Source organism: Sorex araneus, chromosome 6, assembly GCF_027595985.1.
Source record: "Sorex araneus isolate mSorAra2 chromosome 6, mSorAra2.pri, whole genome shotgun sequence".
NCBI classification, from domain to species: Eukaryota; Metazoa; Chordata; class Mammalia; order Eulipotyphla; family Soricidae; genus Sorex; species Sorex araneus.
Window position 1 is genome coordinate 54413887 of NC_073307.1, and position 27803 is coordinate 54441689.

General features: G+C 49.3%; 1 protein-coding gene across 1 annotated transcript in view; it reads right to left on the minus strand.

Moving 5' to 3' along the window:
• Window positions 1-27803, minus strand: part of TRPM1 (transient receptor potential cation channel subfamily M member 1) — a 115974-nt gene that overhangs the window by 16455 nt on the left and 71716 nt on the right. The window contains exons 9-24 of the mRNA XM_055141384.1: window positions 26583-26757; window positions 25417-25540; window positions 23847-23919; window positions 23095-23195; window positions 17997-18164; window positions 17501-17635; window positions 15945-15995; window positions 13833-13973; window positions 13159-13188; window positions 7926-8218; window positions 6527-6755; window positions 4343-4462; window positions 3811-3942; window positions 2486-2614; window positions 1643-1894; window positions 361-535 (exon numbers count right to left, since the gene is read on the minus strand). Coding sequence (XP_054997359.1) covers window positions 361-535; window positions 1643-1894; window positions 2486-2614; window positions 3811-3942; window positions 4343-4462; window positions 6527-6755; window positions 7926-8218; window positions 13159-13188; window positions 13833-13973; window positions 15945-15995; window positions 17501-17635; window positions 17997-18164; window positions 23095-23195; window positions 23847-23919; window positions 25417-25540; window positions 26583-26757 — 2328 coding nt within the window. The remainder of the gene's footprint in view (window positions 1-360; window positions 536-1642; window positions 1895-2485; window positions 2615-3810; window positions 3943-4342; window positions 4463-6526; window positions 6756-7925; window positions 8219-13158; window positions 13189-13832; window positions 13974-15944; window positions 15996-17500; window positions 17636-17996; window positions 18165-23094; window positions 23196-23846; window positions 23920-25416; window positions 25541-26582; window positions 26758-27803) is intronic.

Here is a 27803-nt window from a genome sequence, read left to right on the forward strand (position 1 = left end):
TCATTCTCCTGGAGTAATTCTACCAGCTCTATCTTGGCATGGAAAAGGGATCTGAATGGAAGGAAACGAGGAAATTGGCACTAGCTCTAGGTTCGCCTGATTGGCTGCTTGCCAGGCTCAGCTAAAGGGCCTCAGAATTCCAACGAGTGGATTTCAGAGAAGAAATGATGCATCTCAAAAACCGACATTCCCTAGGAAGTCAGGAATGTCCCATGGATGTCGCCAGCAGTGAACTGGATGCTTATGCTGGAATGAAAAATATATTTTACTTCCAAATGAACACCCACTCTTCCAGCCCCAGGAACTGGCCGCCGGGCTCGGCGGTAGGGAAGAGAATCTTACTATGAATTCTAGTCTTACGGTCTAGCTGATCGGCAAACACCTCCCCATAGATCATCCAGTATGGCATGTAGAAGATGTTCCGAGCCAGCTTCCACGAGGGCTCCTCGTCGGGGTGCAGGATGGCCTGCCGGGCCACCCCAAAACTCATCAGCACCACCAGCATGATGACCACAAAGTACAGCATGTCGATCATCTGAGTGGAGAGAGGGTGGGGGTGTGGTCAGCCTAGTCCGTCTGGCTCACTGACCTGTCTGCCCCAAACCCGTCATGAGTGTTGAACTAGGGTGAAGAGCACCTGCCCCTTTTCTTCATCCCATCTGTGCACGGCTCCTCGTTTTTCTGTCTCACCCAATGCATAGATTGTGTTCTAGAATGTTCCTATCCTCATCACCCACTCTCTATTCCACTCTCCATCCTTCTTGCTTCTCTTCTACCATCGCCCATAAATAAATAATCCTTTAGTGGCTGCAACTGCCCACAGAGGAAGGGAAGACTTATGGGCAAAAGATGGGAATTTCTAAGGAAAATGAAGGGGTAAAGTAGATTTCTAAGACAGGAACTGCAACAGAGGCCACTGCCCCAATATGGAGTCATTCCTTGTATGAAGGCTGTGTGGATGCAGTGAACGCTGAGTAGCTTTGATGCCTCTGCTCAGAAGCCAGGACTGGCCATGCTCAGGGAACCCTATGCAGTGCCAGGATTCGAACCAGGGTCACAATCACAAGCTGGCGGAGTGCCCTAGCCTCAGCACTCACTTTCCAGCCCCAAGCTGGTTTGATTCCTAAGCCTGAATGCGCCAGGGGGAGCATGGGGAAGGGCTCACTGGAATAAGCCAACCCTTTTCTTATACCTCTCTGCACTCTGAAGAGTTATTCTCAATTGCTGTGGAATCCCTTCCTCTGGGACCTGTCCAAAGCTGTGGCTGCCTTCAGGGATGGAGGGAAGAGGGAGTTTGATTTAAGTTTTAGTGTATGGTCTGCTCCCCAGCAAATGTTACCATGGCTTCGTCTCATTTCTTATTGCACAAATTGCCAATGTCTGCCCAGGCTCAGGCTTGTGGGGGAATCTCCAAGGTTCTGTTGTCTCCTGTATCTCCTGCCTGCTAGGGAGTATCCACTGGCCTTTCTGAAGTTACCATATCTAGAAGGACCATGTGTCTCCAAGCAAAGACTGTTTCTCTGGTGAGGGCCCCAGTGCAAGGGAAGGATTACAGGAAATTGCATGGCACCCGTGCCCATGGTTTACTCCGCCCTCTACCCGTGGCCACCTGCTATGAGTTACTCCAGGGCTCAGTGCTCACCATCTTTCCGATCATCATGACGTAGGGCCCTAGGTACTTATTGACCCCAAAGATGTCCAGGACCCGGATGTACCAGAAGATGATGTCCACACAGTAGATCACCCGGCCATATCCCATGTACGGCTGCTGCTGCAGGCGAAGGACCACGCCGACCAGGAATGTAGAGATGGCCACAAGATCTGTGATGTTCCAGTATTCCTGCAGCCAGACTTTGATTTTCTGGCTGAGTTTGCCTGGTTCTGACATGAGGACCTGAAAGTAAATTCCTGAGCATCACCAACCGTGAGTGCCAGACCCTCTCAGGGGCTCGGGAGGTTGAGGCTGGTTGGAATATTCCAGGCCATCAGGTCCCCTTTACTGCTGAGAGAGCTATCTAGAAAGGGAAATGCCATGGAATCCTCCCTACTCCTAGAGCCAGCATTTCCCAAATGCTCAGGAAATGCCTCCGAAATCACGTCCCGTTGGCTCCGATCAAAGCACCGGCCTTCTGATTTCCTTCCCAAGCATCTGGACTTGTGCCTGTTAGCCTGGTCCCAGAGTTTAGTTGAGGAGAAACACTCCAGAGCAGAGATCAACCCGTTCCCACAGGTGGGGCCCTAAGCCCTCCCCCCACTCCGCAGAGATGAAGGAATTAGGCCAGGAAAATGGTTAGTGGCCAATATTCCCTTGTCACTGGGATGGGAGTCATCAGGGGAACTTGATTTTGTCCTGTTTCCAGACCCAGCTGTGAGTACAGGGCGCATCCCTCTCCCACACCAAAACCTCCCCCTGCACCCCCTCAAAGCAGCATCTGAATTGAAGTCAGTGGTTAGGGGAGCTAGGAGGGGCTTTGGGGGCAAATACCTCTCGAACTTTCTCTAAGGCCAGGCTCAGGATGTAGGCGATGACGATCCACTCCTGCAGACAGGGCCAGCGGTCCATCCGCACCAGAATGACGTAGTTGAAGAGCAGCAGGTAGGCCAGGTAGGAGATCTGGAGGAGGGAAAGAGCCACTGGCATCTGGGGAGATGCCACAAGCCTGAAACCGGACTTCCTCGAAGCCCAGTGCCCATTTCCAGGTGGGTTGACCCATTGTCAGGGATGCTCCTGTTGACCTTCCCAGCTTGGACTATGAGCTTGGAGGTAGGCTAGAGGTTTGTGCAAACACCAGAGAGGGACACTAGCATCTCATTATCCTGAATCTCCCAGTGGTGCTGGGAGAACCACAGGGGTCCAGGGACAGACCCCAGGGCTCTTACACGCAGAGCCTGTGCTCCAGCCCTTGGTGCTGTCTCCCCACACCTGGCATATCTATTCCTACAGGAAGATGTCTGTTGCTGCTCTTGCACCCACAGAGAAATGTCACAGGCTGAATTCATATGCTTTGTGTGTAGGAGGTTGGGTTCCAAGCACAGAGCTGGGAGTAGCCCCGGAGTACCACTAGTGTGACTCAGAAAAGCAAACAAATGCCTGTCGCTAACAGGGATAGCTACTACAGACAGGGAAGTTTTCACTGGTTTCCTTGGAAAACGACATTGATTCCTCCAGCCTTAGATCTTTCCATGAGTGGTGGATGTCGGGTGAGAGGCAGGGCCTACAGTTGTCTGTCCAGGCACATCAAGCCATCCTGAGTGGCCCCCTCAATCCACATGGACATGCCTCTGACAGGCTGTGACCACAACAGGGTCCCTGTGAGAGAGGCAAGAAAAGGGTACCGGGAAAAGCATACTGTGGGGAGGTGTAGGGGGAAAAGGCATATGGGGAAGAAATATATGGGGGAGAGGTGTTGGGGGAGAGGCGTATGGGGGAGAAGCACAGGGGGAGAGGCGTATGGGGGAGAAGCACAGGGGAGAGAGGTGTAGGGGAGTAGTGTAGGGGAGAGGTGTTGGGGGAGAGGTGTATGTGGCCAGGACAACCCTAACTCCCTTATAGTTTTAATGTTTTGCCAGTGCCAAAAATGGTGCCCAGGCCTTCCTCATGCAAAGCTGCATTTATTCCTTGAACCATCTCCCAGCCCCCTCTTCACATTGCTGAATAAACAACCAGGATGTATCTAGGCCCCCATTATCAGCTGGAGAACAGACTCCATTTCCGTTCAGTTTCACTAATCCAGGTAACTTCAATGGATACTTAAACACTTTGCTGTGTTCTCGCCAAGTGGCGGAAGCTCTCGAGGAGGCCGGACTCACAGTGTAGAACCAGAACTTGACAATGGGCGCGTTGTAGAATTCACAGATCTTCGTCCCGATGGGAATGCTTTTCCGCTTCCTGTGCTCATTCTCTTCATCCCCCTTTCTGGAGCCAGCGTCTGCATTTGTGTCCTGGAAAACAGGACACCTGGGAAGTGGGAAGTGGGACAAAGTGGCCCCCGTCCTCACCACCTCGCATCGTGTTGCACCATCTTAACCAGACAGGCAACATGAGGACTTCAGAACAGAGGTTTGGAAGGATTCCCACAATGACTAGATAGTTCTGTAACTCATGGAAGAGAGGATGTGGAATACACACACACACACACACACACACACACACACACACACACACACACCAGCAGTGCTCAGAGGTGACTCCTGGCTCTGTTCAGGGGTGACCCTTCCCGGTGTGTGGGAGTTGGAACTGGCGTTGGCTGCATGACAGGCAACCCCTGCGGCCCTGGTACTGTCTCTGGCTCTCCTTTGCAGCCTTCACAGGGTTGTGAATTGTGAGCTTGGGGCCACTGACCACATTCTCTTCTTTGTCTTTGCCATCTTCGTTTTCCTTGGCTGTTTGGTATGAGAAGTCATCAGAGGTGCGGAATTCCAAAAGCAAGATGGTGGGGGGAAGAAGTATCCCCAGGATCACCTAGGAAGGGGGAATCAGATGTCGGCTCTCGACAGTTCTCGACAGAGCTCAGCTCCACACCCAAGAGTCACTAATCTCTCAGTCCTGGAACATCTCTTTCTCTGCTCAGAGCGGCCCCTTTGCACTGGTTCTTTGAAAGAAGTGCAGGCAGCGAGCACTGTCCGAACCACTAGCAAAGGCTTTCAATGCCTAGCGAGGGGCAGGGTATGGAGTTCTGGCTTAGAAAGCAGACGCCTTGGGACAGGCTCACTTGGGGAGCAGGGGTCTTTGTTTTCTGTGAACGTGGACTTAGTTTGAGTTCCAACACTGTAAGCTCCCCTTCCCCAACATCACTGGGTGTCACCCCAAGGACCCCCAGAACTGCCGGGTGTGGCCCTGGTGGCTCCCAGCACCCCCAGGTGTGAGCAGATCACAGTGCCAAGCCTGAGTCTGAGGACCCCGAGGGCAGACCCTGAGGACAGTGGCTCCACCCTGCCCCCAGTACCACCGGGGTAGCCCCAAGCAGGGAATTGTTATGTCCACAGCACCAGGGCTGGGCCTGGACCCCAGCATCTCTGGCAGTGAAAGATATAGATAGATAGATAGATAGATAGATAGATAGATAGATAGATATAGGCCTCACCTTAAAATTCCAAAGCAGGTAAATCTTTTCATTAAAAGACAGTAATACTGAAAGATTATCATGTTATATATGATATCCCTTTACCTACTTTCAACACTCAGTTCTTTCAGTATCTATATTACAAACCAAAATGTCCAAAGGAGAGAGAGAAAGAGAAAGAGAGAGAGAGAGAGAGAGAGAGAGAGAGAGAGAGAATAAAAATGCTTGCAATAGAGGCAGATTGGGGGCGGTGTGGGAGGGAAACTGGGGACATTGGTGGTGGGAAATATGCACTGATGAAGGAATGGGTGTTGGAACATTATATGACTGAAACCCAGTCATGAATAACTTTGTAACTGTATCTCACACTGATTAGAAAAAAAGAAAGGTCATCAGTGCACTGTGTTATTTAATTTAAGTAAAATAAAATAAAAGACAGTAATACAGCGGCCATGGAAATAGTACAGCCACTAGCCTTGGTTCGATCCCCAGCATTCCTGATGGTCTCCCAAATATCTCTGGGCACAGAATCAGGAGTAAGCCCTGGGTGTGCCCCCCCAAAAAAAAACAAACAAATAAAAATGATACTGAGTAGACAGTCTGGAATTGACTGAAATACAAAGGCAGAGGACAAAAGGCAGATGCGCTCATAGGTAAGGACTTCTGGTAAATCACCCAAATTACACATAGTTAACAACACACAGCAAATGACTCTGGGCTACTCAATGGACGCGTACACAAGTAAGAGCTTTGGCAAATGGATTGAAGTGCTCAACAAAATTCCAACTCTGACTCTGACTCTGACACGCACTTCTGTATTTCCTGCTCCCTTTCTTGCTCAGGACAGGGACTGCAATTTTCACAAGCTGAATGTTTGTGCACACCTGGCATGGAGCAGACGGCTGGGCATTTTTCCACTAGCACATGCTCCTTTCATGTCTCTGCCAGGTGCTTCTCCCAATATTTCATACGTGGTCATCATCATTATATCTGTTCCAGAAACCAGTCATCTGTGCTTAATGATCTTTGATGTAACTATTATAATTGAAGGCCCACAAACTGCACCCAGAGCAGACTTGGGAAAAAAATTTTTTTGGCTTTTTGGGTCACGCCTAGCAATGCTCAGGGGTTACTACTGGTTCCACACTCAGGAATTATTCTTGGTGGTGCTCAGGGGACCATATGGATGTGGGGATTGAACCCGAGTTGGGCGCATGCAAGGCAAACGCCCTACCTGCTGTACTATTACTCTGGCCCCAGAGACTTGGAATTAAACTGGCCCATGTGAGGGGTTGCCACGCTCCCTCTTCTTCCTCCAGCTTCCCTATTCCCTGAGACACAATGTTAACATGAGACAAGTAATAACCCTGCCAGGGCCTCCAGGAGTCCCAGAGAAAGGAACGGTCGCCCCATTTAAATCCAAAGTCGAGAGGTACCAATCAAGCCATAGCCTGCCCACGGACCTTCAAGCCCGGGTTCTTCCGCATTCGAAGCCTCCCCATCCACATGTCCGTGAGCAGCATCTGGCTGCATGTGTGTGCGATGAAGTCCCGGTGCTTGGCGGCCACAGCCAGCTTGAGGCAGGTGGAGTTGCTCCAATTTTTCAGTTCGTAGGTTAATAGCTTCATGGCGATCTGCTCATCATGCTTATAGGACTGGTCCAACAGTTCCACGGCCAGCTGCCCGAAGTCCCTGGGGGGAATGGAAAGGAAGTGGAGGTGAGGCCACAGCTGTCTATGAGTGAGCTAAGTCCATGGTGAGAGGACAGAGGACGGAGCGATGAGACCCGGGAGCCTTGATCCCAGGTCTTTGCAAGCAGGAAGCTTTCCAGGCCACGGTTTTCAACATCTGCATCACTACAGACTGGCGGAAATAGAAAATGAGTTTAGGGACCATTAGAGCAGAAATGAAAAGGATGACTCAGAATAATTATAGAGGGGCCAGGGTGATAGGACATCAGGCAGGGCGCTTGCCTTGCACACAGCTGACCCAGGTTCCATCCCTGGCACTCTGAGCTCACCAGGAATGATCGATGAGTGCACAGCCAGGAGTTAACCCTGAGTACTGCTTCTGCTTGTGCCAGAAACAAAACAAAAAAAATACTTATAGATTTGGTGTCAAAAAGATAGTACAGTGGGTAAGGTGCTTGCCTAGATGCAGCTGACTCAGGTTTTATCCCTGGCACCACACAGGGTTCCCTGATCACCGCCAGGAGTGATTCCTGAGTGCAGAGCCAGGAGAACCCTTGATCATTGCTGGGTGTGCCAGAAAGAAAGAAAGAAAGAAAGAAAGAAAGAAAGAAAGAAAGAAAGAAAGAAAGAAAGAAAGAAAGAAAGAAAGAAAGAAAGAAAGAAAGAAAGAAAGAAAGAAAGAAAGAAAGAGAGAGAGAGAGAGAGAGAGAGAGAGGGAGGGAGGGAGGGAGGGAGGGAGGGAGGAAGGAAGGAAGGAAGGAAGGAAGGAAGGAAGGAAGGAAGGAAGGAAGGAAGGAAGGAAGGAGGAAGGAAGGAAAGAAGGATGGAAGGAAGGAAGGAAGGAAGGAAGGAAGGAAGGAAGGAAGGAAGGAAGGAAGGAAGGAAGGAAGGAAGGAAGGAAGGAAGGAAGGAAGGAGAAAATCTAGATAAGAAGCTGGATTAGAAACAGCTGGGTTAGGAAACCAGATTAGAAAACTAGAAACATAATAGCCCCCCCCCCAAAAAGAAACATAATAGCCATCCAGAATCTCCCCAAGACCCAAGGCACATGGGCCTGTCTGATGGGTGAACATGCAGCTAACTCAGCTGTGCTTCAGTGAGAAACATCCCTCCTTCCCCCAATGCCAGCAAATAATTTCTCCTGCTTCCTATGTCCCCCAGGGACACAAACTTGGAGTTGTTGTCCAGGTCCTGGGAGATGTCATCCACCAGCTCGCTCTCCGAGGACTCATGGGCCATGGCCTTGTACAGCTTGCAGGCCACCAGGGCCTTGGCCAGGCTCTCCTCACCACGCTGCCACAGGAAGACGGCCATGCGCTGGCGCTTCATCAGCACAGCCCACACCATCAGCTCGTGGAAGGGGAACTGGAAGCGGCTCACTGCAGGGTCATCCACGTCGATGTCCACCTCCTCCTCCTTCTTCTTCTTTTTCTTCTTCTTCCCTTTGGCAGGAGGTTCATCATCCTGAGGGGAGACAAGCACCTGTTGATGGTTCTGCCGTCAATGTGCAAAAAGGCCTGTTCACAACTCCCAGAAGAAGAAAAACACTTTTATTTATTAATAATTTTGCCTTTTTGGGTCACATCCGGAGATGCTCAGGGTTACTCCTGGCTCTACACTCAGGAATTACTCATGGAGGTGCTTGGGGGACCATATGGGATGCCAAGGATCGAACCTGGGTCAGCCACAAGTAAGGCAAACACTTTACCCACTATACTATTGCTCTGGCCCAAGAAAAACTCCATCCGAGCTGACCAGAAACGCAAATGCTCTGGGGACCGCCAGGCTGGTCCACCTCTGGGGAAGAAATGAGGCAGAGCCCACTTCCTAACAAAAAACAGAATCCCTGTGATTGGCTGAAACTGTAACCAATTACCACTTGACTACTTCATTTGCATATCACCACACCAATCACGGTTGGGCTAACCTTTCACCAACCTTGCATTTTGCTGGCCAAGAGCCAATCACGACTTGACTGGCTTCACCTAATTTGCATAACAGCCCTGCCAGGGGACCAGCTGCCTATAAGGATGTGAACTTGTAACACAATATTCAAGAGCATGTTGAGTCTGTGTCTACTGGGCTTCAGTCCTAAGACCGCCTCCCTAATAAATGGTTCTATTTTGCCTGAACAGGCTTCCTTTTCTACTCAGTATGTGACTTCTTTTTGCAAAGATGCATGTCTCTATTATGAAAGGCACCCCATCTAAAAACAAGCAAACGGAAAAGATTTATTGTGGTTTGAAGAACCTACAGTCCTGAGTTGGTCATTCCTCCCACTCGCTCCACAGAAGTTTTAAACGGAGGAGATGCTTGATAAATTCAAATAAAATCCCCTTCAAATACAAATAGCCTCGTGGCAGAGAGCCATTTCCACAGACATTTCCTCTGGGGAATTCTTCCCACGCAGCCAGCTATCAAGACGCCTCGTCAGGCACAGCTGAGTCTGAGATTACCAGGAAAAGTGGAAAAGCGATGGAAAACAATCAGTATCTTGAGTTTGAAGGAAGCAGATGTTGCATTCTGAATCTGCCTTGACCTTTCATGCGCGTGGAACAAATGGAAGTTCAACCCTCCCAGTTTCCTAGGATAAGAAGGGAAGCGCTGGAAGTGGACCTGGGGCCAGGAGGCTGAAAGGTCTCCATGCCAGGGTTGCATGTACCCTCCCAATGCTCAGTGCCAGCACCACACAGCCTCCTGAGCACTGCCAGAGGAGCCCTCAGGTATCACTAGATATTACCCTAGAGGCCCAAGCACTACTGGGTGTGGTTCTGCAGACATATCTAGGGTGACCCAAATCATCCCCTACACCCCAGAGCCAGAGCAATGCTGCATCCTTGGGCCCTTGCATGGAACCATCCAACCAGTTCATTGCATATCACTGGGAGAGGCTCTGTGGGGCAAGGTCCAAAGAAAGCTCATCGCTGGGAATGTGGGGGTAACACGGGATTGTGGAAATGGGAGGGACATAGACTAGCCCAGACTTACACCTCACTCATCACTGCCTCTAGAAATGGATATTCGAGGCCTTGCAAGCTGCATTCCCATGAACTGCCTTCTTTTTTATACATAGTTTTTCAGTGTTTGTTATTTGCAGGGCCATGTTCAATTATGCTTAGGGCTAACTCTTGGCTCTATTCTCAGGGATCACACCTGGTTGTGCTTGGGGGGCCATAAGCAATTCTGAGGACCAAACTAAGATCTGCCTTGAGCAAGGCAAGTGCCTTAGCCACTGAATTATCTTTCCAACCCTCAAATACCTACTTTCCCTCTTTGTTTGTTATTACTATTGCTAGCCTCCCAACCAGTGTCCAGGGGGCCCAGGGTCACCTCCATAATTGTGTGGGGTCAATGCTTGACCAATTGGCAGTGCTCAGGGACCACCCACACTGTATATGTAGGTGCTGGGGTGGGGGCATGCAGTGCCAGGGGCTGACCTCAGAGCGTTATTCTTGCTGGCACTCGGAGAATCCGGCAGTTCTTTTTATTGCTTCGGAAGGGCAAGTTGTGGCAAAAGTGTGAAATACTTGCAAGTGTGACACAGCTAGAGTGGCAGAAACCCAGCTCTCGATGCCTGACACTGCTCGGAGTTCATGACTGTTCGATTCTCACATCATCATTCGTTAACCACGTGTTTACTGAAACCAGCATATACTTCTTGGGGTTGAATATATTCATTCTCATATTCTAGTTTTTTTTTGGAAGACCATATGTGGTGCTGGGGCTTGGACATGGATTGGCCACATGCATGGCAAATATCTAAACCACATGCAAGGAAAATGTCTCCAGCATTAGTAATTTAGGGACGTTTGGTCTAAAGTATTTTAAATGAACATTATAGAGATTTTAAAAACAAATACAGGGGCTGGAGCTATAGCACAGCGGGTAGAGTGTTTGCCTTGCACGTGGCCAACCCAGGTTCAATTTCCAGCATCCCATATGGTCCCCTGAGCACCACCAGGAGTAATTCCTGAGTACAGAGCCAGAACTGACCCCTGTGCATCGCCAGATGTGACCCAAAAAGTAATAAATAAATAAATAAATAAATAATAAAAATAAAAATAAATACAGCTTTATGTTCAGGGGTATATCAAATAAAATAAGATTCCATAGGAGAAGATGTTTGCCTTGTATGCAGCAAAAATTAGCTTAATCCCCATCTGGTGCCCTGAACCCTGCCAGGAGTGATCCCAGAACACTGCTGGTGTAGCCCCCAAAACAAAACAAAATCCCTAAACAAAGAACAATAAATAACATTATGACGGTAAGCCATATCAAGCCTACCTGCAACAATAGGATATTATTAAAGTGTTACTGGCATTCAGACTGTCTTAAAATAATATCAAAATGGCTAGAAAGATAATATCCCAAGAAGAAATAAAATTTCCCTAAAATGCACAGAGCGGCCAGAAATCATTAAGAAAAAAAGAAGGAATCTATTAAACAATCTATTAAACATTTACAACCAGAAAAAATCTTTCAACACTCAGAACTCAACTTGAAGAAAATATGGAAGTTAATTGAGTCACAATTACCAGGTTTCATAGGTAAGTATAGGATTGTATGGGGATGGAGCAATAGCACAGTGGATAGGGTGTTTGCCTTGCACACGGCTGACCCGGGTTCAATTCCCAGCATCCCATACAGTCCTCTGAGCACGGCCAGAAGTAATTCCTGAGTGCAAAGCCAGGAGTAAACCCTTTGCATTGCCAGGTGTGACCCAAAAAGCAAAATAAAAAGACTGTACCCAACATGCCAAGAATGTCCAGTACCCCAGCACACATAGATCATTAACGAAAACCACCCAGGCATTAAATCCCAGTTCTTTTTGAGCTTTTCTGTGGTGACACATTTCAGACCTCAGATATCATGTAGTTTTGGTTCAAGGAATAAAGTCAGAAATCAACAATTGGAGGGTAACAGATGACTTTTGTGCTTGGTTGTCATTTATGGGAAATTCAAAATGCATTTCTAAATAACTCTTTACAGAGAACTAGAAAATGTTAAAATATTTATAAATACATGTCAAGAAAGATTTGACTTAAGATTAAAAATGAATGACTTTGCCTTTCAAATCCATTCAAATCTATAAAGTCATTTTCCTTGGAGTATATGGAAGGAAAAAATAAAATTTATAAAAACAGATATTACTGAAACAGGAAACAGGGGAGATAGTGGTCTGATAGCACTGTAGCACTGTCGTCCCATTGTTCATCGATTTGCTCAAGCGGGCACCAATAATGTCTCCATTGTGAGACTTGTTATTACTGTTCTTGGCATATTGAATACGCCACGGGTAGCTTGCCAGGCTCTGCCGTGCGGGCAGGATACTCTCGGTAGCTTGCCGGGCTCTCTGAGAGGGGCTGAGGAATCGAACCTGGGTTGACCATGTGTAAGGCAAACGCCCTATCCACTGTGGTATCACTCCAGCCCTGGTCTGATAAAGCAAAATATTTCTAAACAAATTATATAGGAAAGTTTGGGTAGACAAAAAAGAATATATATTTTTTAACTGGAAGAAGAGATAACACATAGAAATTGAACAAGCTGAAAAATGAGAATATTAGGATTGAAGAGATCATATCAGAAGTAAGGCACTAGCCTTGCCCACTTCAGGTTGATCCCTGGCACACATATGGGTCCCCACACAGCCAGGAGTGATCCCTGAGCACTGGATCAGAAGTGGCCCCTAAGCAGCGCTGGTGTGATACCATCCTACCCCCCAAATGAAAATATTAATTTATAAAATTTAAATTGGCAGACATTTATACCACACACTTGAAATTTTTTAATGCAGTAAATTGTTTTAGGGGCTGAAGTAATAGTACAGTAGGTAGGGCGTTTGCCTTTCACACAACCAACCTGGATTCTATCCCCAGCACCCCATATGGTCCCCAAGCACTGCCAAGAGTAATTCCTGAGTGCAAAGCCAGGAGTAAGCCCCAAGATTGCCGGGTGTGACCCAAAATCAAAAAAATAAATAATTTGTTTTATAGGAAAATGTAAATGTCTCATCAAAGTAGACATTATAAAATTAAAAAGTTTAAAAGGATTCTTATAACAAAAGTTATCAAAGAGATAGCAAAAGATATGTTCATTAAAAAATAGGCCTGGGATTGAGTTGTTTTACAGATGAGTGTGACCAAACCCTCATCCAGTGGTTACAGGAGCATGACAAAGAATATAAAAGGAAAAGAAAAAAGGAAAACAAAAGTCTGCAAAGTTGAATCTGAACACTGTGGAAACCCAACTCTAGCCCAGCAATGTAGCGATCCCTGTCAACTGTGTTTCATGGAAAACAAACTTTCCCGAGAAAATGGTATGATTTTGTGCTTCACAAAAACAGAGAGCTGCCTGTATCTGACCAACAGATCACAAAGCAATGGAACACAAACCCTACTTACTTCCATTCCCAGAAGTTTGAGAGCCTTTGGCTGCACAAGGAAAGAAAACAATCAAGTTACTCAGAGCTGAGGGGACTCGTGGACACGCTGTCGTGGTGAGAGAGGCATGGCAACCTGCAGGAATGCAGGATTTAGAGAGGGCCATCTCCGCGGGTAGGAAACGCTGTGGACAGAACCCTAAGTTTGCGGAGCAGGAGAAATCGGCAGGCACAACTGTCACTCCAAGGGCGCTCAGTAGGAGGACCAGGAAGGAGGCGGGGCTCTGGACAGAGGGGACATGGAGTTGGTCTTGTGGGAAGCTCCGGGGAAAGCCACTGTGAGATCAGGGATCCCATCTAGTTTGGGGGCAGGTTTGGGTTCTTGCAGGACTGAGCGGGCAGTGGTCGGACCATCCTGGCTGCTGTGATCAGGAACTTGATGGTGATTCTTCATGGGAGATTAGGGTACGGGCAGCGTGGATTGGTGAGGGCAAGGAGCTGGGCAGCAAGGGGATGAGAAGACATGAAGAAGCACTGGCGGGGCTGGACAGTGGATAGTGGTGAGTGGCCGCTAGGCCATGGGCAGGTGTATTGCAGGGGAATGAGTTTGGTTTTGAACAGGGGGCACTGGAGAAGGATCGGAGCAACCTAGGGCCCGGCAGGCACCACCCCACCCCTGCATGCTCTCGGCTCTACCCTCTTGGGGCCAAACAGGTTGTTGTAGAGGGTCCGGAAGCTCTTGCGTGTGTATCGGCAGCGGTAAGCCCCGCCCATGAGGTACTCCAGGACCAGCCCGATGTCGATGAGGCTGATGTGGTAATCAGGGGGCAGGTTGCCCTGAAAAACAGGAAACCGGTCTCAGGTGTGGCTGCAAAACTCTGGGTCGTCCCCAGAGCCCCCAGAGAGCCACAGGCAGGAATGTCGTGGGCAGACGGGCACAGATGTCGTGTTTGTGACCGTGGATTGAGAGGGGGCACAGGCAAAACCAGGCTGTGGGCAACGGGGTACACATTCCCAGGGCGAGGATCTGGAGCCCTGTAACATGCGTGTGTGGAGAGAAGGCAAGGTCACACGTCCCCTCCAAAAGCAGACTTGGTTGATTCAAAAGGCTCCATGATAGCTGCTTGCTCAGGAGAAGCCAGTTGGGGACTGCAGGAGTATTTCCGGTAGAAGAGCCATGAGACTCTGGGGGGCACGGCATGAGAACAGAATGGAGCAACCCCCAGGGCGGAGACATTAGCGGGGGTAGAAAATGAAGTGCAATCTTTTATTTTGGGGCTTGGGGGCCACAATTGGTGGTGCTCCGTGTTTATTCCTGGCTCTGCATTCAGGGATCACTCCTGGCAGTGCTCAAGTGACCCTATGGGATGCTGGGATTGAACATGGGTCAGTCACGTGCAAGGCAAGTGCCCTCCCTGCTGGACCATCTCTCTGGCCCCTGGAAATGCATTTTTTTTTGTTTTTTGGTCACACCCGGTGATGCACAGGGGTTACTCCTGGCTCTTCACTCAGGAATTACCCCTGGCGGTGCTCAGGGGACCATATGGGATGCTGGGATTAGAACCCGGGTCGGCCGCGTGCAAGGCAAACGCCCTACCCGCTGTGCTATCGCTCCAGCCCCTGGAAATGCATTTTTAAAAAATCATTATTAATGTCTCATTGGTTGATAGTATTCTGAACTTTGATGGCTCAGCCTTTTGCCTCCTCCTGTGCATAATATTTGGCCCTCCCACCTCCAGCGGTCCAGACCAGCAGAGACAGTTTCCAGTGAACAATCTGCATGGTGAGCACTGTGTCTCCCCACTTCCTCTTGATTCCAATAAGACCATCTTAACCACCACTGGCTATATGGTGTGATTGGGAGAGGGTGAACGGGCAGGGGGTGGCAGAGAGAAAGGCAGTATGTCTGTGCCTGTGCGCGCACACGTGCGTGTGTACATTTTGTGCATATGTGTGTGCATTCACGTGTGTGTGCACACATGTGTGCTCATGTGTGTGTGTGTGTCTCACCATAGATCAACTGACTCAGCCCCACATCCCTGCACCATTGATGGCTTTCTGAATGTCACCAGTCACTGGAGTCCCTCTGGTGGTGATCCCTCTCCTTGCTTTGGGAATGGCCACATGTCCCAAAGGCATTTGCTCAGCCCCAGTAGAGGCTGTGGGGGGCTCAAGCACAGAGCTGAGACATCAGCCCCGCTCTTGGGGGACCACCTATTCCCCAGGCAACAGTGCAAGGCTTCCAACAGCGTGTCCAGGCCCCCAATCCTCTGGGGTGTCGAAAAAGGCTCCTGGGAAAGGGGGCACCCCAGGTAGGAGCAGGGATTGTGTGGAGCAAGTAACCAAGGGGTGCAGCATAGTTTATACACCATGGAACAGTCTTGGGAGGAAGGGAGACCAGTGGGGTACGAGTTTCTGGGAAGAAGGCTCTGGGTTTGATCCCCCAAACCCAATATGGTTCCCTGAGCCCTGGCAGGAATGATGCCTGAGTGCAGAGTCAGGAGTAAGCCCTGAGCACTGCTGTGTAGCCTCAAAGCAAACAAACAAAAAGGTTATTGAAAGGTACCCAGAGTTGGGGTCAGAGTGATAGGACAGCGGGGCAGGCGTTTGCCTTGCATGTGGTCAACTGGGTTCTATTCCGGCATCCCATATGATCCTCTGAGCACTGCCAGGAGTGATTCCTGAGTGCAGAACCAGGAGTGAGCCCTGAGCATCGCTGGGTATGACCCAAAAGAGCAAAAAATAATAAATAAATAAAAATTTTTAAAAGGGTACCCAGAGGTAATGGTTACAGAACAACAGACTGACCTTTTTCACATCCCTCACCAGCAAATGGAGAGTGTTTGGCGGTCCCAGTCTCTGAAAGTAGAATTAAAGGTGTTTTTTAGAGGTTGGTGCATGGGTGAAGGTGCATGGCTTGCAGGCACTAACCCTGTCAAATGCTTCACGCTGTTCAGTGTCTAAGCTTGAGTCCAGCCCTGCACTGCATGCTCCCCTGACCACTGCCAGGTGGGACCCAAAAGAAAAAAAAAGAAAGGTGTTTTCCTAGCCCACTCTCTAAAGTGAGTGAGTTTTTGTTTTTGTTTTGGGGTCATATCAGTGGTGCTCAGGGCTGATTCCTAGTTCCGCGCACAGGGATCACTCCTAGAGGGGCTTGGTGACATATGGGTGCTAGGGATGGAACCCAGGTTGGCTGGATACCACGCAAACACCCACCTGCTGTCCTATCACCCCGGTACCTCAACCTGTTTCTTTATAAGACCAGAGAAGAGCCATCAGACACATCAAAAAATAGGCTAAATCCTTTCTACTGGATTCTCTTACAAAAAGCAGCTTCTGATGTACAATATTTGAAATTCACCAACCCAGCTGTAATAAGCAACTAGGGACCATTTCTGCCATGTAAGGTTTTAGAGGCAGGAAATTATCCTTTTCAAAACTCACATGGTATTGGTACACCTGAAGGGAGTATTGTTATTCTAACACAGCAGAACTGCAGGGAACTTGGTTCTACATCTTTTTATTTAAGCTATTAAATAAATAGCTTTTATGAAAAAGTAGGGATGCAGGGGTTGAAGAACTGTTCCTCCTCCCACTAACTTTGCTCTGCTAATGACTTAGGAAACCAGATTCCCTCAGTTGTAAGCTCTTACACCACTTCTGAGGTAAGAATGTGGGGGGGGGTGAGGGGGGGAATTGATGGACAGAGGTTGATGCTGGCATTGTGTGTAGGATTGGAGCATTGTATGCCTGAAGCTGTTATTGACAGTATTTTGAATCATGGCACTCAAAAAAAATTGGGGGGGAAAAGTAGACAAGAAAAGGAAATGGAAGAAAGGAAGGAAGGAGGGAGGGAGTGAAGGAAGGAAAGAAGGGAGGGAGGGAGAGAAAGGGAGGAAGGGGAAGGAAGGAAAGAAGGGAAAAGAAGGAAAGAAGGTAGAAGGAATGAAGAAAAAGAAAGGAAGGAAGAAGGAAGGAGGGAAGGAAGGAAGAAAAAAAGGAAGGAAGGAAGGAAGGAAGGAAGGAAGGAAGGAAGGAAGGAAGGAAGGAAGGAAGGAAGGAAGGAAGGAAGGGAGGAAGGGAGGGAAGGAGGGAGGGAAGAAGGGAGGGAAGGAGGGAAGGAGGGAGGGACAGACGGGGAAAGCATGAGAAACAGCTGCTATAATGTCAGCTTGCACAGGGGGACCACACCCGGTGAGTGCTCAGGGCTCATTCCTGACTGCCCCCATACACACACACACACACACACACACACACACACACACACGCACGCACGCACGCACGCACGCATGCACACACGTGCACCCGTGTAATGGACCTAGGAATTACCACGTGTTGAGGTGTCTCTTCTCCAGGATACTCACCGTGTTGTAAAGCTCTTCCAGCCGCGGAATGGTGAGGAAATGGTGCATGTTCACCCCGTTCTCAATCAAGAGCTTCACAAAGTCCACCCGATCCAAGACTAATGCGTCCAGCATGGCTTGTTCCAGAGCGTTCACCTGCACAGCCAGTAGGGGGAGTGCCCAAGAGGTTGCAAATGCAGGGAAATGTTCTAGAACATTCTGAGCAACATTCAGAGAGACAGCTCAGTGGAATGGAGCTTATACTTTGCCTAGAGGAGCCCAGATTAGATTCCCTGGGTCCCCCAAACACTGTGTGGGCATGACTGAGCACTGTGTGAGAAGTAGCCCCCAGCATCCTTGGTTGTGACCCCCCAAATCAGCCAAACCAAAGTCTTCTGGACTTGGACCTCTTGTTTCTGTCTGGAATCAATGAGCCCCATCTCCCTTCTCCTTTGGTTGCAGATGGGCCCCTGTGTGTCCCATTGGTGCAGCCCCCCAAATGCTTAGCTTCCCCTACCCAATTCAGCAGCTCGATCTTGCGGGGGTCCGTCTCCTCCTCAGCTTCTTCCTTGCCTTTCCCTTTCTTCTTGCCCTTCCCTTTGGCTCTGCCCGCCTTGGCTGCGGCAGGAAGCTTCTTCTCCTCGGGGGTCTTGCTCTCTGCAGGCGGGGCCAGGCTGCCCAGGGGCTGTAGGCAGCAACAGGAAGTGGTGGGACGAGGGATGGATAGACACTGCACCCCAAATGGGTCCCCTCCTCCTCAAATGTGGTGCACACACCAAGCACGCATGTGCATGCAGACACCACAGGCTTGCAGAGCACCTGTGTACGTATGAGCATAACATACATGTGAGTGCTCACACAGAAACATCCATGTGTGCACACACAGACTCACACAGACACACATGCATGCATGCACAGACACACAGTAACATACTCCTGCACCCACACATACATATGTGCACACACACACACACCAATACACACATGCGTACAAACACTCAGCACTGTCTTGGCTGTGTGCAGAGAAAAGTTCTAGTACCAAAGACGTGGTTATGTGCTTGGTGAAGCAATTTTAAAAATTGCTTTTGGGCCACCCCCAGGGGTGTTCAGGGCTCACTCCTGGTGAGGCTCAGGGAATCTGTGGGGTGCCAGGAATCAAACATAGGTCAGCCCCCATGCAAAGCAAGCACTCTACCCTCCGTCCTCCTGTCTGGTCCCCTTGATGAAGCATCTCAAAGTGCTTCAAGTGACTGACTTTTTCCTTTTTTTTTTTGTTTTCAAATTTAATGGGCCTCCCAACAGGTTCTCAGGGGCCTGAAGATCTCTTCCTGATGATCGCTGACCTACAGGGATCAAGGTTCTGCCAGTGATGGGGACCACCGGGGCCACCCAAGAGGTGTCTGGAAGCCTTCAGAACATTACTCTGTCATGCTGGGGTCCCTGAGGGGTGGGGATGCTTAAGGGGTCCAGATAGCACTGGGCTCGAACCTAATGCCCCCTGCATGTGCAATGCACCCCTGGGAGCTGCGCAACAGCCTCTGGCTTCTGACGGGTGTGTTAGCCCAGGGGAAACCATGTAGAGGTGAAGTCAAAGGCTCCAGAGCAGTGTCTGTAGCTGCTGATTGGAGAAAATATCAGGATGAGGCCAGAGGCGACAAACCAGTCCCAGAGATCAGTTGGGATGGAAATGGGAAATAGTTCAAATAATCTTTTGAGATCCCTTCCTTAGCCCATAAGTTCCTTAGAAGTCTGAGGAATAAACAACGGAGAAAAATTCCTTAAGCTTTGGGAGGTATTAATTTCATTTAATTATTATTATCTTTTGTGAAGCAAGGATGTTTTTATTAAAACTTATTTACAGTAACGTGAGGGGAGAGAGAGTCTGAACAAGTACATGTTCCAGAGGGAACAGAGAGTGGAAGTGAGCAAGCGAAGAAACATAAAGATAAGTCAGAGAGATGCGTGTTCAAGGGAGAACATGGGTAGAGGAGAGGGCCTGGGGTATTAACTTAAAAAAAAATGACAAAATAAAAACAATTAAAAGGTTTGCTCCAATCCTGCTTGTATCTCTGCATGCATGTGAAAGAGGATGACTCATTCATTTCTGCTTTCAATTTTATTATTCCGGTTTGCAGTTTTACCAAGGGCAGGCCTCACACACGGACGAAGGCCAAATGAATAGTTTTTGTTCTGGAAAGTCAACAGACATTTCTTTCTGTGTCCAAAAGTCTCAGCGAGGATGGCCAAGGCTTTGGATTTTGGGGTTTTAAAGTGGAAGCTGTCTCCAGGTCTGAATCCTGGGTGCCCAGATTGAATTCACCTTATTTCCCTTCAAAAATTGTTAGTCCAACATTTTAAGATTCGGTCTTGGGAATTTTCAGAGTGTGTGTGTGTGTGTGTGTGTGTGTGTGTGTGTGTGTGTGTGTGTGTGTGTCTGGGTCTGGGTCTGGGTCTATGTGTCTGTCTATGTGTCTGTGTGTCTGTCTATGTGTCTGTGTGATTCTCTCTCCATCACTGTTGTTGCTAGTTTGGGCCACACCCAGTGATGCTCAGGGCTTACTCCTGGCTCTGCACTCAGGGATCATTCCTGGCAGTGCTGGGGGACCATATGGGGTGCTGGGGATCTAACCTGGGTCAGCCATGTGCAAGGCAAGAGCCCTGTATTGCTCTGGCCCTCTCCTCATAGCTGTTACGTTTATAATTACTTTTCATAATTGTTTTTATTTTTGTACTTGATAATAAAAAATATAGCTAGAAAGCATTTTAATATGAAATATAATTAACCCAGCTGGAGATTTATTTCTCAGGCTGCAATTCTCAAGTCTTTCTTATTACACACTCTCCATTAGTTCGAGAACTCAGGGGCAGGCCTAGTGTGGCAGGAATCACTGGCCTTGCATGCAGTGTAAGGAGGTTCCATACCGATGGGGTCCCCTGAGCCCTGTCAGGAGTGATCCCTGAGCAGAGAGCCAGTCCCCCTGAGCACTCTGGGTGTGGGGTCAAGACAAGGCACAATAAAAGTTAGCAAATCTCCACAAGCACTGTGCAAACACCCCCAACTGATGTGTGACCCCAGATGAATGCCACCGCCTGGTGTTTGTGACGCATCGCTGCAGTGATGATAGCAACAACAGTAATGAGAGCGGTAACAACACTGGGAAGGTGAATTAAAATTTATTTAGGGGCCAAGGGAATAAATAGTCCAGTGGTTAGGGTCCATGCCTTGCATGCAGCTAACCCTGGTTTTATCCCTCGTACTACCTGGTTCCTTGAGCACTACCAGGTGAGTCCTGGTGCCCCTTGAACATGGTGGCCCAGGTAACCTCTGCCTCCTTGGTCTTTTGCATTGAACCACAGTTCAGTTGGCAGAAAATCACCAGGAAGGGGGCTGGAGTGATAGCACAGCGGGTAGGGCGTTTGCCTTGCACGCGGCCGACCCGGGTTCGATCCCCAGCATCCCATATGGTCCCCTGAGCACCGCCAGGAGTGATTCCTGAGTGCAGAGCCAGGAGTAACCCCTGTGCATCGCCAGGTGTGACCCAAAAAGCAAAAAAAAAAAAAAAAAAAAAATCACCAGGAAGCCTCCCCGCCCCCATCCTGAACAAATAAATAAAAATATATTCATTTAAAATAAAAATTCTAAAAGTGAGAGGTATAGAATGGGGGTTCAAACACTTGGCTTGTTTACTATGAACCTTAGACCCTCATTCCATTCCTGGCCCCCCACATGCTCCCCTGAGCACGGCCGGGAGTGATCCCTGAGCAGAGAGTCAAGAGTAGCTCCTGAGAACCCCCAGGCATGCCCCCCTAAGAAAGTAAACAACAACTGTGATTTCCGGGGAGCTAGTTAAAAGCACTGGAGGGTATAGTGCACACGTAGAGAACCTGGATTTGATCCCCAAGCACTGAGCTGTGAGTATCCCTGACCAGCACGGGGTGTGGCCCCCAAACAACAATGTATGTATGTGACTGCTGAAGATCAAAGAAGGTAGGGGTGGGCGGGGGAGGGGAGGAATGGATGGCAGATAAAGCCAAACCCATCTCTGAAACAAACAGCAAAATGACAGGGTCTGGAAATGAGAACACGGAGGGTGAATCTTGGGGACTGATATTTGCCGGGCTAGAAGGGATTGTAGAGGGCAAGTGAGAAAAATGTGAAGGCTGCAGTTCCCAAAGGAACGGGAGGAGATTTCCTACAGAGGAAGGTCATGAGCACAAAGGAACGGGCAGACTGAGCCAGGCGCGGGATGCACGCGGGGTCCGGACTCTCAAAGCTTCTTGCTGCCCTTCGGGCTTTGCAACACAAAACATGTGCATGTGACATTTCTCAGCTGCAAAGCTGAAGGGCAGACGTCAGACTCTGCGGGAGAGAAAACAGTGGCTCATTCATGACTGAGAGTCAGATGACAAGCCGGACCTTTGTATGGGCAGCCCTTTCACCAGCGACATGCTCTGCTGAGCAAATAGCAGGACGATGCGTTCTAGCAAAATGCAGAAGAGCCAAGTGCAGGAAGACATGGGCCTGACTCGGGGACCAAGGGAGGAACCGTCTAATGGCTCTTGCGTGACCAGCAGTGGGAGCATCCAAGAGATGGTGATGCTCATAAGATTCTCCAGGAGCCGGGATGGCTCGAAGGGCTGGAACAGATGATTTGCTTATGGAAGTCCTGGGCTCTGTCTCCAGCTCCTCGTGGAACCTGGGTTTGATCCCCAGCACCCACTATGATCCTCTGAGCCCACCAGGAGTGATCCCTGAGCACAGAGTCAGGAGCAAGCCCTGAGAGCCACCTGCTGTGGCTCAAAAACAAACAGATACACTCCAGCCACTGTCTGTTGGGTTTGTGTGTGTGTGTGTGGAGAGAGAGAGAGAGAGAGAGAGAGAGAGAGAGAGAGAGAGAGAGAGAGAGAGAGAGAGAGAGAGAGGAGGGGGGGAGGGAGAATTCTTCAAGAAAGGATATGCAACTCAATGAGTAAATGGAATAGTGGAGGAAATTAATCATCTTAGTGATGTGCAAGTGTTTGCAAAGGAAATGAAGAGACTCCTGTGACCAGAGCGAGAGTACAGCAGGTAGAAGTTTGCCTTGCACGCAGCCAACCCAGGTTTGATTCCCAGCCTCCCCGAGCACCACCTGGGGTAATTTCTGAGTGCAGAGCCCTGAGCATTAGGTGTGACTCCAACCCTCCTTCCCTCCTGAAAAGAAAAGAAAAGAAAAGAAAAGAAAAGGAAAGAAAAGAAAAGAAAAGAAAAGAAAAGAAAAGAAAAGAAAAGGAAAGAGAAAGAGAATTCATTTAAAAGAAATGCAAGGAACAGGAATGAGCAATAACACAGTGGGGAGGGTGTTTGTTTTGCAAATGGCTGACCCAGATTCAATCCCTAGCACCTCATATTGTCCCCAGAGCCCACTGGGAGTGACCCCTGAGGAATAACCCCTGAGCACCACCAGGTATGGCCCTCAAACCAAAATAAACAATAAATAAAAGTCATCCTTCTCCCCCAGGTGAGAGCAATAACAATTCACAAAGTCCACAGGGGAGTGAGAAAAATCTGGACTTTCCAGTATGTTACAAGGGAATCTGCCCCAAGTCAGGAGAAACAGAAAAACACTCAGTGTCACCGGCCAGTGCGGCCCGAAGACGAAGATCTGATTCCGTGCTATGTCCACACGGTTCCAAGCCAGTGCCAGGCCCAGCTGGTCCGGAGCAGATGCGTTTGTTCCTGCAAAGATGGGAGATGAAGCGTTTCTCATGTGGCCTGAGGCAGCTCTGGCGCTCCAACTGCATTGGTCCCCTGGCATGATGTTGGCCTGGCATGACGTTGGCTCCCTGCCTCTGCCCTTGCCTCTGAGTGACACTCAGGGGCCCCAAACCAAGCACCCCGTGTTCTCAAAGAATATCTGTGAAGTGCCATCTTCCCACTGGGCTGCCGGGCGGGCAGAGGAGAAGCCCAGGGAATGTGAGGGGCCTCATCTGCAGGAGGGCAGGAGCCCAGGGGCAAAGGGGTCTGCCCCCCCAGCATCTCCCATCTACAATGACCCCCAGTCCCATCCCCTCCAGCTGCCTCATTGTCCAGGATCCTCCCTGAGATGCTTGGATGCTGCAGTGACTTCAGCATGGTGGGTGGAACATACTTGGGCCCCAGGGACATGAACATTGGTGGGGGGCAGTGCAGAGAGTGAACAACTGGTCCCATGCACCCCAGTTCCCGCTCCATCCTTCCTAGCCCACCGGCAGTCAGAGAAAACACCCCTCCCCTCTACCTCTCTGGGCCCCATCACCCCGGGAGAAAGATTGCACACACATACACCCCATCTATTCCCACACACCGAGACCCAGGCTGGGCCAGCAGGGAAGGATCCTGTCCACTCACCTTTGAGCAGGGCAGTGAGAATGGCCATCTCCATGTCTGCCTGCCCCTCGGAGCCCATCCTGAACACTGTGATCTGAGAACAGGGCGAGAGACTGAGTCAGCTGAGGCTTTTCCTAAAGCACAGGGTCAGACTCCAGGCTGGGATTCTGCAGCCAGCCAGGACCTTGAGGCATTACTGCTCCCCCGCCTCCTCCTCCCTTCCTCCTCCTTCCTAACTTGAACCGTTGCCTGAGTCCTCCCCAGTGCTAACACACACTCTCTGGCCCAGGAGCCTCCAGCACCCACATTCCAATAACTAAATTGGGGGGACTGGAGAGTACAGTGGGGAAGCACTTGCCTTGCACAGCACCAACCTCGCTTTGATCCCCGGCATCCCATAGGGTCCCCCAAACACCACCAGGAGTAATGCCTGAGTGCAGAGCCAGGAGTAAGCCCTGAGCATCGCCAGATCTGGCCCCCAAGCAAACACCAAATACCAACCAACCAATATCCAAATTGCTCTTGGAGGGGACAGAATCACTCCTGTGCACTCAAGCATTTCACTCTATCATCATCGCAGATTTTATGTCCAGTTTGGGGACACCATTATGTGAAAGTTTTTTTAAAAAAAAAAATCTGCCATCAGATGATCACTCTGCACAAGAACTAAGGAACTGGGTGTAAAAAGTAGGTAAAGGAATATACCTGACAACCTTTCAGTATCTGTATTGCAAATTATAATGCCGAGAGAGAGAGAGAGAGAGAGAAAGAGAGAGAGAGAGAGGAAGTACCTGTCATGGGGGCGGGGGCTGGAGGGAAACTGGGGACATTGGTGAATTGGTGATTGGTGGTGGAAAAATGTACGCTGGTGAAGGGACAGGTATTAAAACATCATATGACTGAACTCCAATTGTGAACAACTTTGTAACTGTATCTCACAGTGATTCAATTAAAAATAAATAAATAAAAATTAAAAGAAAATCTGCCATCATTACTAAGAAACAGGGTGCAATGATGACACCAGGTTGACATATTCGGTGAAATGCAGTACAGGCAGTGGATGTTGAAGAGACTGGTGAATGCAATGGGAAGCCTTGGAGGGGCTGGGTGTGGGGCTGGGGCCAACTATGCGTGGAAAGAAAAGCCAGAGAGTGTGGAGGATGCAGTGCGCGAGAAGGTGGCTGTCTCCTGCCTTCCTTAAGTGCTTAAATGGAGAATTGGTGTGACGTAGCATGATGTCACCCACATGTGCTAAGGTCTGAAAGCTCCCGGTATCCCATTTCTGTGCCATCAACCCACCCACCAGCTTGGTACTGCCCTGCAAACTGACCCCAGAGAGGAATTCTGCAGAGGGCAGAGTCTGGAAGCAGCCCTGGGTCTCCAGGTGTAGCTTGTTTAGAAATTAACTCAAGACACTTAACAGGGCCACCACAGTAATAGAGCAGGGAAGGCTCTTGCCTGCAGGTGGCCAATCCCAAATCTATCCCTTGGACCCTATGTGGTCCCCTGAGTGCCACCAGGGGAGCACAGAGCCAGGAGTCAGCCCTGACACATCAGGTAAGCCCCCACCCCACCAACTCAAGACACTCACCAGCTCTTTCTTTTTCATGCACTCCAGTACAATGGTGAACAGCTGGTGCGATTGTGTCTTGGTGTAATTAAATGTTTTCTGGATGGTAACTAGGAGCTGATCTTTGAGGGATTCATTGATGACTCTGTTCACAGGAAATGCAAAAGAGAAAACAATAGCTCGAGTTGGCGGGCACTCTGCCTGCATGTTTGATTGAGGCTTCTTTGGGGAGGGCCTCCCATGAGACATAGAGTCCTGCTTAAAGCTCAGGTCATGTTGGTTCTGAATCCCAGGGAAGAAGAAATTTGAAGGAAGAACCAGGCCCCAGGCAGAGAAAGGAGCTCTAAGAAATAGAGTGAGCTCACACTCAGTAGAGTAGCCAGGATATGAAACAACCCCAGTGCCCAGCAACAGATTAAGTTGTGGCCTATAGACAAAATAAAAGACTATGCAGCTATAGAAGTGAGGAAACTTAGGGCTGGAGAAAGTCCAATGGGGAGTGCACTTGCCTTGCATGTGGCTGATCTGGGTTGGCTCCCTGGTATCCCATCTGGTCCCCCAAGCACTGCCAGAAATAAGCCCTGAGCACCGCTGCCGTGGCCCAGACCACTTTGGGGAGGGCAGTTAAGATGTTCCCTCTGTGAGAATCGAGCTTCCATAGTGCCCAGAATCCCCCCTACTGGGCATCTACCCCAGGGGTCGAAAACTACTCAGAAAAGGCATCTCACTCCCATGTTTATAGCAGCATTATTGCAATAGTCAAAATCTGGGAACAACCCAAGCATCTGAGAATAGATGACTGGAGAAAGACACTGTGGTGTATGTACAAAGCAGGAGTCAACGCAGCCCCAAGAAAAGACACAAGCATGCCATTTGCTGCTATGTGAACAGACCCAGAAGGGAACAGCCAGAAGGAGACGCACAGACACAGAGTGAGCTCTTCACAAGTGGGCTCTAGCAAAGTATTGCAAAGGAACAGAACCTGAGTGAGAACTGGTGTCCTGAGTTGAGCTGACCATGGATGGGGAGAGGGAGCACTGGGGAAGTGTTTTAGACAAGCCCTGAGACCCCAGGGGGAGGGTGTGGGGTCAGATGTCACACACAAGAACCCCTGTTGATCACACAAGAACCCAAGAACCCGCGGCAACTGAAGTACAAACCAAGTTTTCAACGTGCAAGAAGCCTACCCGCCTTCCTCACAGTACTTGTGTGCAAAAGACAGGATGTCCGAGGCGCGTCCACTGCCATCGCAAACCACCACAGGGACTGGAGGGTCTTCTCGGAGATATTCCAACACGATGGAGACTACATTGGGACCCCCTTCCATCACAAGGCCCACCACAGGGACACCCTGTCCCAGTCCTGCAACACAAAACAACACGGACACTCAGCTCAAGGTCCTGGCACTCAGCCGAATCTCCGGAACATGGCAGAGAGTGTGAGGTCATTGGTGGTGCTCCCTGGTCTCCGTGCTCCCCAAGAGACTCCAGGGAAATCCCAACATGGGGTGACCTTTTTCATTCTTTCATGGCACCACAGTCTTTAAGTGGCTTCCTCTGAAACGCCAGAACCAAGCATCACAGGCGTTCAGCTACATGTGTGATCAGAGACCAGACCGGATGTTCAGGGTACATGGGCCACTTCAAGTCAAGGTGGGAGAGATGTAGGGAGTAGCCGTTTGCTGGGGAAACACCTTCCTAGGGGTCCTGCCCCAGAGTCTGGGGTTCCCTGGTTGCTGACCCCAGAAACAGGGTGTAGAACACAGGAGAAAACCTCAGCTCCAGCTCTGGGGTGTCGGCCTTTGACGTTGGGCTCACCAGCCAAGCTGCCAGCAGCCCAGTTAACCACCAATACAAAGTGAACCCTCAGTATCCCCAGTCATCTGCTAAAGAAGCAGCAGGTACACCATTAAAGAACGGTTCAGGGGGGAAGGGGGGAGGTATATTATGATTCTTGGTGGTGGAATATGTGCACTGGTGAAGGGACGGGTGTTTGAGCATTGTATAACTGAGACTTAAACCTGAAAGCTTTGTAACTTTCCACATGGTGAACTAATAAAATAATAAAAAAAAAAATACAGCCAATAAGCTTAATAAATAAATAAATAAATAAGTAAATAAATAACGGTTCAACTCTCCGAGGGTTTGTCAAACCCTAAGTGGCTTGTAGGCATGGTTGGTTGGAACTGGGCAGTGTTACTGCCTTCAGATAAAAATCTACCAGTGCATGTTAGCAAGGGATCTGAGGGTCTCAATCGAGGGAATTTTAAGTTTCTTCTTGGCTCCCACCATCCGTGTTAAAAACGAGAAACTCTTGGATATTTCAGCCACTTGGCTGTTTCCTACCAGAATGATTTCAACTAGGTTCATTTTACCAAACAGGTCCTGAGGGTCAGCTTGCTGCTAGTT